Here is a 15974-nt window from a genome sequence, read left to right on the forward strand (position 1 = left end):
ACTGCTGGTCTCTTGGCTCAGCTCACAAGAGGGTGTGTTGGTGAAAAGGCCATGTCAGCATTTGCACTTGAATCAGGCCAGACTATGGCACAGGTAAGACAAATGCCCTCTAGCATCAACTTTCTATAAGGTGAAAGCAGAAGCCACAGCTGCCTCCCCTCTCCACTGCTTTTGTATCTCAGCAGGAAGGATGATGTGGGGACTCGGGAGATCCAAGTTCAGTTCCCAGCTCTGGTACAACCTTGCTGTGTGGTCCTAGACAAGTCACTTAATCTTTCTTTGCCTCAGTTCCAATCTGTGAATTAGTAGTGACTCACTGGCACGAATCCATTCATGCTGAGATGTGATGATGGTCACCGTGAGAAAAGCCTCTACACAAATAAATATTCAATATGGTGTCTGTGTACATGCCAGCTTTCATGTACGCATATTAGAAACGCTTTCCATACCAGTGCTTGTTATCGGGAAGGTCAAGAGCACTGCTGCAAGAACCAATTCCGATAAGTTTGGAAGTGCAGTGCTAATTAGTCTACTAATTAGCTGCAAAACCTTAATGACTGTATTCTGAATCCTAAAACCAAAGGTGATGTCATAGCTGCGTATGCATAGACTTCCAGGAATGATAAATACTTTTCCTGGCCAAGCAGTAACCAAACAAAACCATTACCTAACATAAACGTTAAATAGCAACGCTTGCTATTTGCAGAACTCCAGCTTACCCTTGTGTGCAGTTTGGATGACAAGGGTGACACTCACGGTCCTCATCAGCGTATTTGAAAATGAAGCTGTTTGCCCCCTGTAAGCCATCAGGGCACTTTTCCACACAGTTGGGGCCATCCTTAAAATGGAAACACTTGGTGCAGTGATCTGGTCCCTGGGGAGCAAGAGAGAAATGCAGCGTATTAGATTTATTCTACCATTTATTACCACGCAAGAGCTACTGACAATATGCTGGGTGCTGTACGCTCAAAGATAGAGGGATACATTTCCTTCGTAGCGAACAGGGATTTCGCCGTGTGACTCTAATGAGATCCTGGGGCACTATGCTGAAAATGTATTACATAGAGAGTACTATCAGAGTGTTCCTTCTGGAGTGTTCCTATTCTGGAGTGTTCCTATACCTGGAATTTTCCTATACCACTGCTCAATATTAAACGAAGCTACAAAGTGGTCCTGATGGCACCTTGATGGGATCATTTGTGTCACAGGCTTATCTCCACACTGTATTTTGCCTGTGATTTCTGGTCCCAGCAATAGCATGCAGTCACGTCTCCCTCCAGGAGCTGGGGATTTCATTTTCATTATTACACATGGAGACCTAAAGTTACACACTGTAAATCAAGTCTCCTGAAGTATAAAGAAATAAAGTTTACTGGTCTTGATGACAAGCCTCATCCAAAACCAATGGAGTCGGGCCTACAGTGAGTTAGGCAAACTTATGCAGAGCGCTACCAGCTGTCACCAAAGAAATTCTGTATGACGCAGAACCCAAGTGCCTTGCCAGTGGCCTGCTATAAATCCAAATATACTACACTGGTAGAAAACTTAGGACATTAATTTCCTGAATGGGTGAACTGCAGAGATTATAATAAAACAGATTGTGATCATCTATATAGCACACTCTGTAATCAGTGAGTCACAAAAATAAATAATGAGCCAAGTTCTCTCCGCCAATCTGTAACCACAAAAAGCCCAAAATATAAGCTCTTCCCAGATATTGGGGGAGGGATTGTATAGATTCAAGTGCCCATTCAGTTCCTACCTTTTATTCAGACTGTGCACAAAGGGCAAAAATATAAGGATCACTTCACTTTCCCCACTACCAAAAAGTCTTTTCGGTGAGGCTCATCACCGGTTAAAGTGCTGCCAACAACATTTCATACAGCTATAAGGATGGACATGAGGAATTCTTTGTCCAGTCGGGTAATCTGCATTGGCAGAATGCAATTGCTTAAGACAGAATTTTTCTAGGAGACTACAGGCATGGAGTGGAACAGGATTCAACTCAACATAGGAGGGGGAAAAACACCTCAACAGTGATCAAAGAAGGTTCTGTGGGTGTGTCAAATTTATTTTGCTTGTCACCATTTACTGCTGATGTATCTGAAATGGTTGTGAGTGATGACGGCAAAAGTCCCATTGGACAATAACATATGTTTATAAAAATGCCCACACTAGTGCAGCCTTACTAACCAGGTTACAGCTACCAAGTATTTATGGGTTTCAGAGTAGCAGCCGCGTTAGTCTGTATTCGCAAAAAGAAAAGGAGGACTTGTGGCACCTTAGAGACTAACCAATTTATTTGAGCATAAGCTTTCGTGAGCTACAGCTCACAGCTCACTTCATCGGATGAAGTGAGCTGTAGCTCACGAAAGCTTATGCTCAAATAAATTGGTTAGTCTCTAAGGTGCCACAAGTCCTCCTTTTCTTTTAAAGTATTTATGTTGTGCTTACCGGCCCATAGCATGTGATCATGTTATCTTCCATCTTCTCACACTGGGGATCACACTCCACACACACAGAACCATTCACAAACTCTCGGAATTCCCTGCGGAAACATTAGTCAGACAGGTGAGTGGTTAATGAAAATCAAACTGGAACGGATCTGAATTTAATGGACTAGATCTTCAGCTGGGGTAAATCAACATAGCTTCATCGACTTCAGTGGGACTATGCTGATTTACACCCGATGAGGACCAAACCCAACACCTGTATTATCATTTGTTGAGCCCCTTTGGCAGGTTGTGTGCATATTAAGAAATAAGAACACCATCACAATCACGGGGCGGGGGTGTGGAACTGAACTGCAGCCAGCTGATTTCCACAGCGTGCCCCCCGCCCTCCCCCAGTCTCCCAAGCAGCGAAGTTGCAGCAGCTACACAGGCTGAACAAACCTTCCCAGGACCCTGCGATTGGACTCGCACGACCAGCCTGCGCACTCTCCCAGTGACTGTTATTTGCGCTAGGTAGATAAAAGCCGGTTCGGCTATGTCTGCCCATGCTGCCATCACACTGTTGATTTCGGTGCAGACATACAGTGTGCATGAAACAGCTACAAACAATGAAGTGGTGAAGCTTGTGGACTTCAGCAGCACCGCTTCAAGTTGTCACGGCTGGGGATGTGGCCCTCATCGTTACTTTATCAACCTAAATCCGACGGGTTGTAAGTGCTCTCTTGGTGCCATTAGGGTTTATTATGGCAACCCAGTTAAGTAAGTATAAAAAGGAATCCCTGGGAACCTTTCATTGAAGAGAATGTAGCATGAAATCAGAGGCTGCTTTAACTTTGAAGCAGAGACACTTCATGCTGAGTCACTGCCCATGTGGAAGGGTACAACCCTAGCAGCCTAGCTCCACTGAAGCTGCCTACAGGGGAGATTGAGGGCCCTGGAGCCACTGCAAATGCATAGGACCTGCACCCAGACAGTTCAGTCTCCACTGAAGGCCCCCAAAAGTTGCAGAGGTCCTGGAAGTTTTGGGCAACTGTATCCTTGCCCGTTGTGCAAGGGGCAAACACCATTTCCTTATCAACATGAACATGAATACCCTGGCTTAAAGGATAGCTCCTACTCAGGTCATGTGAACAGGACACGGTGCTTACTAATGTATAAACAAACATGTCTCGATTGTGGCTGCAGTGTAAATTGCAGTCGGCTTTACCCTGGCCTAAGTAGCAGCACAATCTGGCCTCACAACTTCATCTTCCCTACTTGAATGCATGTAAAATTTTAGCTATAGTGTAATTTTGACAGTTTTTTCTATGTCATTTCCTTGCTTTGAGAAAGAAAGAAAGGATTTTGCAATAGTTTAGTGTGTTTACAGGAAGTTCATTCAATTGTCTCTTTATGATAATCACATAAGCTGGTATCCAAGGAACAAAAAAGAACAGAAAGAAGACATATAGTGCTTTTATTTTTAATTAACACCTCTTGGGGTGCAAAAAATATTAAAATCAATGAGGATTTGTTGATCTTTATTATAAAGAAATGTTGGGCAACATGTTATGTCATCATCTGGGAAATGAGATTCCACCCTCCAACCTTTTTGTTTTCTTTCTGTACGTATTTCATAAGTAACATAGAAAAATAAAGCTTAAAGGTGCTGTCAAAAGACAGTTTCACGCAGCTATGTCTCCGTGATCTGTAAGACCCCATCCTCCCAGTGAAGGTCTATACAAACATCTAGAAATGCCATGTACTGTGGGAGTTATGGCAGGAGGGAGAAGGGCAAAGAAATCAAACTCCAAAATTTAGCAAGAAACAATAGCAAGGGCATATGAGAATCCTGCATTACCAAAGCTTAACTCTAAAAACGCCTGCAGTTAGCTCTGCCAAAGTCCTTGGCTTGGGGATAAGAAAGAAGAACATCATTACTAAGGAAGGACAACTGTGAAGCATGAACAGATTATGGCTCCATGAATGTATATACTCAGTTTTATCACTTGTAACATAACTATTGTTGTTCCAGAGGGAAACATAAAGAGAAGGGAATTGAGAATGTTTGGAGTGAAAATAAAAATATATCTAGAAGTACTGTCATAGCTGGAGTACCATATGAACCCATCCACTTGTTCCTCCATCTCAAGGCCAGATTTTGAGTACTCACACCGAGTAAACAGCACCTTACTCCACGGAGTATTTCTGTTGAAATCAATGGAACTATTGGTGGAATAAGGTGTTACGCAATGTCAGGACATCAGAATCTGTCCCTGTGATTCCTGAACTGTTAACATAATCAATACCCTTTGGGGAACAAACAAGCAAGGGTGATGTCTTACCCATCATAAAGGTTACAAGACTCTATACAGGTCCTTCCTCTGCTGAAGCGTTTGCAGGACAGACACTGGTCTGGCCCTGGGCCCCAACAGCCGTCACTTGAGCACAAGTTGTTACACACCATTCCCTCTGCAGCTGAAAACAGAGAGAGGAATGAAGATATTTTTAGTGTCGTTAGCTATTAGATTGAGAGTATTACTTTCTAACACACCAGAAGGGAAGTCCTTCTCCCACCATCCAGACACAAAGAAGCTACTACCCACAGAATGGCCTCTTCCGCTCCCTGCCTCAGAGCAGGGAGGGATTCAGTGGTCTCCACAGCACAGCCCATGCATGGGATGCAGAAAGACTGGAGTGATCAGGCATTAACTTCCTAGACACCCACTGTAAATGTTTGCATAGTTTCCCCTTTCCCATTTCTTGCCGATGAACCATCATGGTGGATCTCCTGGGCATTTGCCAGCAGGGGAAGATTTAGCAGAACAGTTACATTGACTGGCCCTGTCAATTTGGGGGGGTTACATGCATAGGAGGGGAGGGGTGATATGCCCTCTCCTATAAAGCCTTGAGGCTGGGATTTGCAGAAGCATTCAATGTTTGCCTAACTCAATTTTAAGTCAAGTAGGATTGACTTCAATTAATGTGGGGTTAGGCCAATGCTGGACACTTCTGAGAAATGCTTGCTTGAATTGGGGGTCAAGAGGGATTTATTTTTCAGGGGCCTTTATCCAAAATTAAATCCCTGCGGGGTGTCACAAGAAATCCATCACAGAACGTATGTTCTGAAAACAGCAATGAAATAACTTAATTAGACCTGACCGAGCTTAGAGCAATGCAAGCAGTTTTATCCATTTTTTATTGTTTACCATGTTTATTATGGTAGCTCCCAGGGACCAACTGAAAACAGGGCTCCATTGCACTAAGCACTATACAGCTGTAAAATCAGAGACAGCCCCAACCCCAAAGAGCTTACAGTCTAAGCAGAGAAGACAAAGGATAGGGACAGGGAATTAACATATAGGCAGACTGACCAATGTGAAGACAGCAAGGAGCATATTAGTGTGGAGCCTTTGCTCTTTTTCTTTTTGACAAGTTTCAGAGTAACAGCCGTGTTAGTCTGTATTCGCAAAAAGAAAAGGAGGACTTGTGGCACCTTAGAGACTAACCAATTTATTTGAGCTGTAGCTCACGAAAGCTTATGCTCAAATAAATTGGTTAGTCTCTAAGGTGCCACAAGTACTCCTTTTCTTTTTCTTTTGTTATTTAAACCCTTTCTGTGGAGTTATGTTAGGAGAGGATGAATCAGACAGAAAGACAAAGGAAGGGAGAGGTGTTGGAGCAAGCAGCAAATCAGTACTGTGGAGAGAACGCAGGCTCTCAGCCATTCCGGGCTGGCTCAGTTTATACTGATTAGACCAGCCCCTGATCCCTGACGGAGGAGGCTATCATTCTCCTAGATGTGTGTTTTTTTATGTCAGTTGGTGCCATGTGATAGACTGTGCAGATTAAAAAGCAAAGAGCTCTCTTTTAAATGTTCTGTCGCAATTAGCAAGTAGGAAGACCCATGATTTGATAAAAGTAAAAGAATGGATAAGTGACAAAATATGTTGTTTGTTTTTAGGTAGAGTTTTACACAATGTCATAAAAAACACAGTAAAAAAATGAAACGTCCAATAAAAAACACACACATATTATAAAAAGAAAAGGACTTGTGGTACCTTAGAGACTAACAAATTTATTTGTTGATAGATTTCCACTCCATACGGCTAAATTCAGTGCCTGAATTTAGCCGTATGGAGTGGACACATATTATAGATACAGAATAACACCCACATCTATATACACAGATTCACCCAGTGGTGATAGCAAAATTAAGCATAATTCCCCATACAGAATGCAAACGCTACTTTGGCGGTTGTGCAAACCCGTGCAAGTTACTAGGGACGTAGCCTCTGGGTGTGTATTTTCTTGCACTGCCACAAGTGGATGATGGGTAGCAGTGTGCGGAGGTGATTGAAGAATGTCTTTCTCAGACTTGTTTTATCATACTGTGACAGATGATATTCAAGTTGCAAAGACAGGATGCATCCCTTTCATCTGCTTTGCTTGTCTGGTCCCTCCTTCCATCATCATCCAGCTTACTGCCTGCTGTATGTACTATGCCGCACTTCTTAGGGGGAAAAACATGTGCAATCACACGTTGCACAATGTGCTGCATTTTCATAGATTTCTCTTTGCTGGGCCCAAGCAAGAAGACAAACAAGGTATCTGAAAAGCCAATGACATAAGCAAGGACTGCAGCTCTGAGAAGCATCTTGTACCTTCCCTTTGTTCTTGCAATTGGATGCTATCCTAGTTCCTTGGCTTATAAAGCTTGTGGAATGCAGTTCTTCATTTAAATTATTTCTTTTTCCACGCAAAATGTTTTTGTGGGCTTCAATGCTGAGAGAGGCTTATGGTATTTCACTTTAATCTCCTTCCGGGGACTGCGTGGAGAACTAATCAGAGAGTTAGTGTCCTCCAGCCCATGCGTAAAAGCAGCTTCAAAAGGCAGGAGATTCACTATTGAGCTTGTCACCTTGTACAGAGCTAATGCTGGTTGAGAATGGCTACATTATGTGATATTGTTGGTTCCACAGAATTTGTGCATTGTCTCATCCATTACTGTACAATGTAACACTCAGGATACTGGAACTCTACAGACATCTAGGACCAAGAACAGGACACAGATTCATCATGTCTGGAAAGCTTATGCTCTCATAAATTTCTTAGTCTCTAAGGTGCCACAAGTACTCCTGGGTTTTTTTGCGGATACAGACTAACACGGCTGCTACTCTGAAACACGTCTGGAATAGTTTGGCAACTCTCCTCTAAACTTTTTAGGCTAGAAAAGAGTAAAAATATCCACATGCTAAATAAAAAACAATTATTGCAGAGGGCAAAGAGTATGCTCAGTTACATATTTCCTTCTGTTCCTCAAAGCATCAATCAGCTACACCCAAGCAGAAAGAAAACTATTAAAGTTAATAATAATTCCAGATGGCTATGCAATTTTTGTTTGAACATGTTAATTTTGGCTGAAAGCCTATTTCATCTACATTAATGGCCCTGATTCTCTTCTCGGTTACACTATTGCATAACAGGATAAATGCTTCTGAAGTCAAAAGAGCCAGAATGATGTAAAGCTAGTGTGAGAGCAGATTCAGCCCCAAACCACCTCAATAGCATTCTAACCGTAAACCTATATTATGTCGCTTGGTTCTCAAACAGCTCTCTAACCTTATTTTTCTAATATTCTCAAGCAGTTTTTGATATTTCATTCAGTTTGCCTCTTAATAATCTCCTCCAAAGTCGATGGATTTGCACTAGCCCTTTGTATTTTAGGCACTGAATCTGCACCCACTAGCAAATGTTGCACGTATTGTAGACAACACGATGCTTCCTGTTACAAACATTCTTAGACATTTGGTGTCAGAGTGGAGGCTTGGACACGGACGATGACAGCTCCGCAGTAGAGATGCCAGATTCCCCAAGCCACTACTATTGATATCTTGGCAAAAACACCATCAGCACTTCACTGCTGGATTACCAAGTGTGAAAAATTAATCCACTGCTTTTTTACTGAGGCGTGGGCATGGGCTGTGAGTTGGCATGATACTGATTTCCATTTGCTGGTTTATGGCAACTCTCCACTGTTGAGAGCAGCACTGAAAATATGAGATGCGAACTAGCTACCACTGAGTAACCCCATGTCATGTCAACCAGACAATCCATGTGCTAGAGAGGAAATATCTGGGGATTTATGGTGCCCCTGTCAACTGACCAAGACAACAGAATGGATCAGAAGGAAACAGAACAGCCCGCCCAGACCTACAACTAGTGATTGTGCCAGTGACCGACTTAAGCTGCAAACATGCTTTAAGGTAACACTAATGAAGACAGCAGCGCTCTGGCATTCACCTCCTCATGCATAACACAAGGTGGTAGGGCGGAGATCCTAGTTAATATAGGAACAGACCCTGCATAGCTCTTACTCTGGGGCTCAGCGTAGGGGGGAGAAAGCTGGGAGCAGGGAACCTCCACACACCCATATGTGGCCTGTATAATGCCTGAGCAGAATTGCAGTCCCAGAACTCAACATAGGGAGTCCTCCTTAGCTACTCCCTGAGGAGCATCCAGCACCCTAAAGGGAGAATCAAGGGCTGGAGAGCAGGCAAAGCAGTCGGTCTGCCACAGCTACACACTAGACAGAGGAGCTGGTTGGCCACACAGGGGGAGTATGCTGCAGCCCTTTGAGGGGTAGTAGTAATAAAATAGTGTAAACGACATGCATGTCCACTTAACAGCCCCTTTAACACTACCAGAGTAGGTAAAGGAGCCTTAAATGTAAATGAGAAACAGGCCTAGAGTTCTTTTCTCTGCCAGAGACTATTTCTAAACCTAAACGGAAACAGCGCTCTGCCAGGAGTGTCTGAAAGTTTGACAAAGAAACAAACCGTGTTAAAGGAAGACAAAAAATCCTCTATTCACATAGAAAATAAACTGTTGAGTAATCTTTCATTAGGAGCCTCGTTTCCCCATCTCCTTTGTTAAACAAAAGTTCCACAATAATATTACTCAGTTAATTAAACAAGCAAGGAAAAAGTCAATTAGGCCTCAACGTTTTATGAGCTTAATTGACTGAAAACACTACAAACTTGCTGCTTCTTTTCCAAACAGCTTACAGTGAAGGGGTTCCAGCTAGGGGGAGGTTTAAATTCTTGCTCATTTACACCGCTTTATTGCGCTCGCTGATTGCTTTTCCCAGTAGCTGAGAGAAACAGCTGCAAGAATTTCCTGACCTGTTGCTTAGTCTCCTGGGAGTGGAAATCATCTCTTATGATTTGTATCATAAACAGAATCATAACGTATCATTTACAAGACTGGCGAGAGTTCTGAAAAGAATATTAACTAGGACAGGTCTATTATCCAGGGTGATCTGCGTCCCAAATGGTACAGAAGAGGTAGATTTCGGTTGTTGTATATACGTGGGTGATTCCACACTGAGGTTGCTGATAGCCTTCCCAAGCTCTTCAGCTCATCCAAAACAAAGTTTGTCACCACACAGGATCTCCCAAAGTTGTGGTTTGGACCAAGCAATCATGGAAGGGACTGCTGACTAACAGACCTCCCATTCTATTACACCCCTGAGTATGTTAGCAATGTTTTTAATAAAGGACATCAAAGCATTGACTTGTTTTAACCATTCTTTAAGGGGGAAAAAGTCATTAATGTGGAAAGTTTTTCAGCTGTAGTGTTTCTCAAGGAGCTTCATGTACAATACAGTACTGTCATCCATGGATACTGAAAATCACATTGGTTACCAGGCAGCTAGATAGATTGGACTAAACTGGATAACAAAATACCACTCTTGGCAGCAGGAGAACCATTAGGTTTTTTCTGGTTTTAAATAGGTCTCCAGGAGAAGAAGTGAACGGAGCTTGTGCAAAGGACAGAGTTTATAAAATGCAGAATCTGAGCACTTTGAAAGCATTTGCACAAACCCCGCAAAACATGCACGATGCTCCACCGACTTCACGTCAGCAGTGAAGTGTTCATCCCAGGTTTAATTCCAATAGTTACTTGTTGTCTCCAATCTGTATTTCTTCGAAGTATTTTTATCTGAATTTTTCCTGACCCTACTCCTTACCCAGTTATACCACAGTACATGTCATTCACATCCCCAAGCTACAGGTGAATCATACTAATTAAACAACATATAGATTGGTGATCTCCATCAAATTTCAGCCACTCACATATACAGATTCCTTGGACTGTACCCATAGTATTAAACTTTATTAAACAAAGTTACTGTATCAACAGAATAATAATAAATAATAATAATTCAAGATATTGGATGACTCAATAGCTCTTATCCATGTCTAAATTTGATGATGACCCACAACATTTAGAGAGGGGTCCTTCATCTAATGTCCCGATCGAACAACAATAATTTGACTATCCACTCAGCCAACAGTGCACAGGAATCACCATCAATAAGATGTTTGTTTTCCGGGAACGAAGGCAGCTGAAGAAAAGTGGCAGTGGTTTGACAACTTATGTTACTTTAGGTCTCAGTCCCGCAAAGGCTTATGCCTGGGTGTTACTTTACATCCTGTGAGTAGCCCCATAATGTGAAGCACAGGAATGGGATCTTGGTTAGCTAACTAAATATGTATTAGACAGAATATACATTAAAGGGCTAAATCTGACAAATGGATGCATCTGGGAAGATCATTTGCAGAAACTGGCCCTAGAAAAGGATATTTTAAAGATATACTTAGTATTGGGTAAGTATCTTGCTTCACTGAAGGAGGCTGTTGTCGCTTTTTAAAACAAGACTTTATAGCAGGCGCTCATTTTGGTGACATAAGTAAATAAGACTTAATAATTGGCTTTGGCATTCAAGAGCACAAGAAATCAAAGTCTCACAGTTGTGGTAAGGCAAATACTTTGCAGACATTGTTTTTATTAATTAATTAATTTAATGGTTGATTTAAGCACCTGTTAAACAATTTTAAAAATAGCTGTCGTATTTTAGTTCCTTTGGACTGCTCCGATTTCCAATGCTTTCTAATGCTAAGACTGAGACTCTCACTTCAGCTTTGCACAAACAAACGGTCAAAAAAAGGCAGCTTCCCATTTGCTTATTAATTAGGTTTCATTATATTGAAATTATTACGTCTTTACTTTTCTATGTAATTAGAATGTGGTTTTTTAATATAAATTCTTACATGGGCATTTCTGCTTAAATAGCATGTATCAATGTAATGAAATGACTCAGGACAGAAGATTGAGAGTCTTATCAAACTGAAACTACAGAGGAATTTTAGGTAGGCAAAATGTAATTACCCCACTTGGAATCTCAACAAGATAGGCGTATTCACAGCCCATGAAAAGAAGACAGGAAGTAAGAAATCACTATTTCCAGGTGCTTATTACTAAGCCATAAAAATGTGTTCTGAACTGAAACTTGGTAGGGAAGGATTGAAATTTTGAGATAAATTTTGTAAAAATGCATTAGTCTGGTCTTTTCGGGTTTGGTTTGGTATTGGTCCTCCTGTATATTAAAATGTTCTTTTCTTCCCCAGTCAAAGCTAGGGTGAACAGATGTCCCGATTTTATAGGGACAGTCCCGATATTTGGGGCTCTTTCTTATATAGGCTCCTATTACCCCCCACCCCATCCAGATTTTTCACACTTGTGTAAGCAGAGTCAGGATGAGCTCCACCCTGACATCTGGTGGTGAGTTGTGGCAAATTGTGGAAAAGAACTTCAGGGGCTGATCTCATTTGCATAGGCACACCCACCCCTCCTAGCATGAGCCCATAGCTGCCCAAATGGTCACTTTGGCTGCTGTGGGATCCCCAGTGTCTCTGTTATTGGGGCACGAAGAATAAATTGTTATTATCCTAGTTATGTGAATCAAGGACAGTGGAACTGTACTTAGCCTTTTGTTATGATGGAGGGACTCACCATCAACTAAGTAGCACTCGCTAGGCAACGGACATGGGTTCCAAAACTCTGTGAATTGAGAGAGAGGCTGGGGACAGGTATTAATACTTGGTGGCATGGGCCCCCTGGTGAGGGCCCTTACATGCTAATTGCACTTCCTCCTCTCTCTACTGTGGAATATCAGAGCTAATTTTGGTTCCATTGGGAGTCTAGTTACAGGCTGTTGAGCTGAATTCACTTTGGGCCAATGGTGCACCAGCACTACTACAAGCTGAAATCACAAAAGAGCTAAACTTACTAAGAGCTGAAATCACTGAGTGTTGTGTTAAGTCGTGGGAGGGCCTGAAGATATATTGCGGAGCAGTTCGTGGGATGGCTGGAGCGTCTCATGGGACGGCTGGTAGAGCAGAGTGGCTGGTGGAGTGGAGTGATTTGTGGGACAGCTGGTGGAGCTGAGCCGAGCCCCATGGAGAGGTGGGGCAATCGGCTTTGGACCACGTAAGTTGCCCCTTAACCCTCCCCCCCATCTCCACCCATGTTGGGAGGTAAAGCTCTGCAGATAAACTTCCAAACTCTGGCGCTGCACTGACCAGGGACAGAGACTTTTGGGTTGTTGGACTCTTGGGACTTTGGGTGTCTTTGGGCTGCTGGACTCAAGAACCAAAGGGAAAGGACATGCCCCAATTTGCTTGGGGTGGGTTTTTGCTCATGGGTTGTGTTATGAATCCTGTTGGTGGTGTTTCCCCAACATAATGCCACATTGTTTCTCTCTGTTATTAAAAGACTTTTGCTACACTCACACTCTGTGCTTGCGAGAGGGGAAGTATTGCCTCTTGGAGGTGCCCAGCGGGGGTGGGATATATTTGTCCCAGGTCACTGGGTGGGGGCTCGAGCCGGTTTTGCATTGTGTTATTGGAATGGAACCCCTAGATACCGAACCCGACCCTTGTTGCTGCCAACTCTGATGGGCAGAAGGGTTACACTTGCTATCCGGTCAGCCTAATCAAAGCACACAATACATTTAGCTTCAAAAGATGTTACTGCTTATGACAGGAATTCATTTTCATACAGATTTTCAGAAAATATGCTTATATCCTCTCAATGGGCTTGCACAGGGTACAAGTATCAAACCCAGTATGTTTCCACAGGGTAGAGAGGAAACATGAAAATTAGCTATTTAAGTACATGGCCAAAGACCAATCATTTCTTCATGGGCAAGATCCAAAGCCCACTGAATTCAGTAGAAAGACTTCTATTGACTTTATCAATTGACTCAAATCAGGCTTTATTACAGTGTAATAATTTATTCAAGTTTCTAATTGACTGCTGAATTGATACAATTCACAACAAGTAACAGTTTATCTCGAAAGGTTTCATTAGACACTGAACGAGCCTATAAAACTGGAAGATTTTAAACAATTTTTTGCACGAAATCAATCTTTCTAAATTCATATTTAATGAATGCTCTCTGCTGGCATTATGTTAAGAACCAGTGGGCCCAGTGCTGGAAAAAGGCAGCAGGCCCTTTATTTTAGGGTGATAAGCTGGTAAACTTAACTACCAAACTATATTCCCTAGAAAAAGCTTTATAGTATTTCACTTTTTACAGTGAATTTTCATAAAATATTAAGATGCATGCACACCATAAACTATATCTTATACTGGATTTATACTAGCAATTAAAGGAAAAGACTGTATTCAAAGAGAGCCCTATGCATTGCATTTAGGATAGTACTCCAGAATTCATTTTAATAGAGCTGGATAATTTATTGAAACACCTGACAACACAGCTGCCTGCTGGAAGATGCCCATTCACCACCCCTAGTTCCAAACAAGTTTAGTATCTAGCATGCTGTGGTTTTTTTAATGTAATTTCTGGATTTACCACTGGGGCTATGCAAAGAGATCCACCCACTGTATTTTCAACATTTCACAATCAGGTGAAATGTATGGGGTTAAATTCAGTTCTCAGCTGAGAGGCTACAAACACCCATAAATGTCCCAGGAGTTGCCTATGTGTTAAAAAGTAAAATGTGCTTCTATGTATGTTTGCTATGAATTTTTTTCTTTTTTCCACAAAAACAAGAGATTTAAGTACATAGCCAAAGGGGTAAAAAAATAATAATAATAATAAAATGTTATGTGAAAATGAAGCTTTTCTGACAAATAGATGAAAGTTTGCTCAGGAGTGAATGTGGAGAAATTCATAATTTTTCCATATTCACTGAAAAAGAAAGTTGTTTTGATAGAAGAAACAGAGAAATTTTATGCTAGATCAATTCTGTGCACATTCACTAATTTTTTTACGGTGCAGTGTACCCCTCTACCAGTCAGTCCAGGTAGTTATATGCCCCTCATCACCATGTGTATCTTATGTGCAGCAAAAAAAAAAAAATCTGAATTTCTGCACACACATCTATCGTCTGCAGCAAATTATCACCTGAAAGCAACATCAGAGCACTGGCTTGTCAGCCCTAGCTAATGCTCTGTTACTCCTGGATGTACACTCTGCACAAAGGATGACTGAATCATATGAGATAGAAAGGAAATATTAGGACAGTTCTTCTATTCCCCAGGAGGACTGATGCTGGATTTGTCTCTTGTTCTAGTCCTAAATGAAAGGCGTGACTCTTAAAGGAACCCTGTGTTATTAAGTGTATTCACCCTTCAAGGCAGCAAATCCCACTTCAGATCTGGTCTAATTACAAGGCTCAAGACTGATACTTCTTTGTGTTTTGTCCAGGATAGTTTTAGATCTCTCAAACATTTGGGCTTAATATTAGGCTGAATGGTTTCAAAGTTTTCCCAGAAACATTTTGCACTCAACAATGATTCAGTTACCAGTAGAACAGTACTAAACCAATAAGTCGGACAACACTTTTCTCTGCATGTTATCAGCTGCCATCTTATTCAGCCTCTTCAAACTGTAGATGCTCCTTTCAAATCCCTGACAATTTTGCAAATATCAAGCTTGCTCAATCAACCTGCTGCTTTTGCAAATCGGAAGAAATTCTTTATTGCCCTGACCTGAACCACCACCCTAAAAGGTGCTCAGGCCTTTATTCCTATAGAATAAACTATCAGAGTGAACACCAAATGGTTCATGTTTTTATGAAGCTGCAAAAACATAATGATGGGCCAATGCTGATGATGCTGGAGATTAATGTGTACTTCCTGCCCAGGATAATTCTCTAGTGTTTTTCAAAGTGATAGAGATCCAAAAGCCCATTCTCTTTATCTCCATCCTGTTTCATCATTTTTTTTCCAAAATATCTTCTAAAAATTATACCTACATTTGTATACAACAATCACATTTTAGATCGGGGTGGGCAAACTACGGCCCGCAGGCCGGATCCGGCCCATCAGGACTTTGGATCTGGTCTTTGGGCCAAAAAGTTTGCCCACCCCTGTTTTAGATGGTTCACTACCTGATTTTTAAATGCGAACATCCATTAAAAAGAATCATTCTTCAATATTAATTGAAATGGTTAATGTTACGGAAGTATCTATGGGGCACCACTGGTCCCGGGGATGGGGCAGTAGACTGAAACTCAGAAGACTTCAATTGTATTTCTGACTCTGCCACCGACCAACTGTGTGATCTTGGGCAAATCACTTCATCTCCCACCCTTTGGTTGCCTTGCCTATTTCGTACCCGACACTGCAAACACTTACGGACATGCTTAACATTACTGTTGTGAGTAT

General features: G+C 41.9%; 1 protein-coding gene across 1 annotated transcript in view; it reads right to left on the reverse strand.

Annotated features, from left to right (window-relative positions):
• Window positions 1-15974, reverse strand: part of ERBB4 (erb-b2 receptor tyrosine kinase 4) — a 589315-nt gene that overhangs the window by 202284 nt on the left and 371057 nt on the right. Inside the window, exons 13-15 of the mRNA XM_077829473.1 lie at window positions 4778-4910; window positions 2455-2548; window positions 720-874 (exon numbers count right to left, since the gene is read on the reverse strand). Coding sequence (XP_077685599.1) covers window positions 720-874; window positions 2455-2548; window positions 4778-4910 — 382 coding nt within the window. The remainder of the gene's footprint in view (window positions 1-719; window positions 875-2454; window positions 2549-4777; window positions 4911-15974) is intronic.

The sequence above is a fragment of the Eretmochelys imbricata genome, chromosome 11 (genome assembly GCF_965152235.1).
Source record: "Eretmochelys imbricata isolate rEreImb1 chromosome 11, rEreImb1.hap1, whole genome shotgun sequence".
Classification (NCBI taxonomy): domain Eukaryota; kingdom Metazoa; phylum Chordata; order Testudines; family Cheloniidae; genus Eretmochelys; species Eretmochelys imbricata.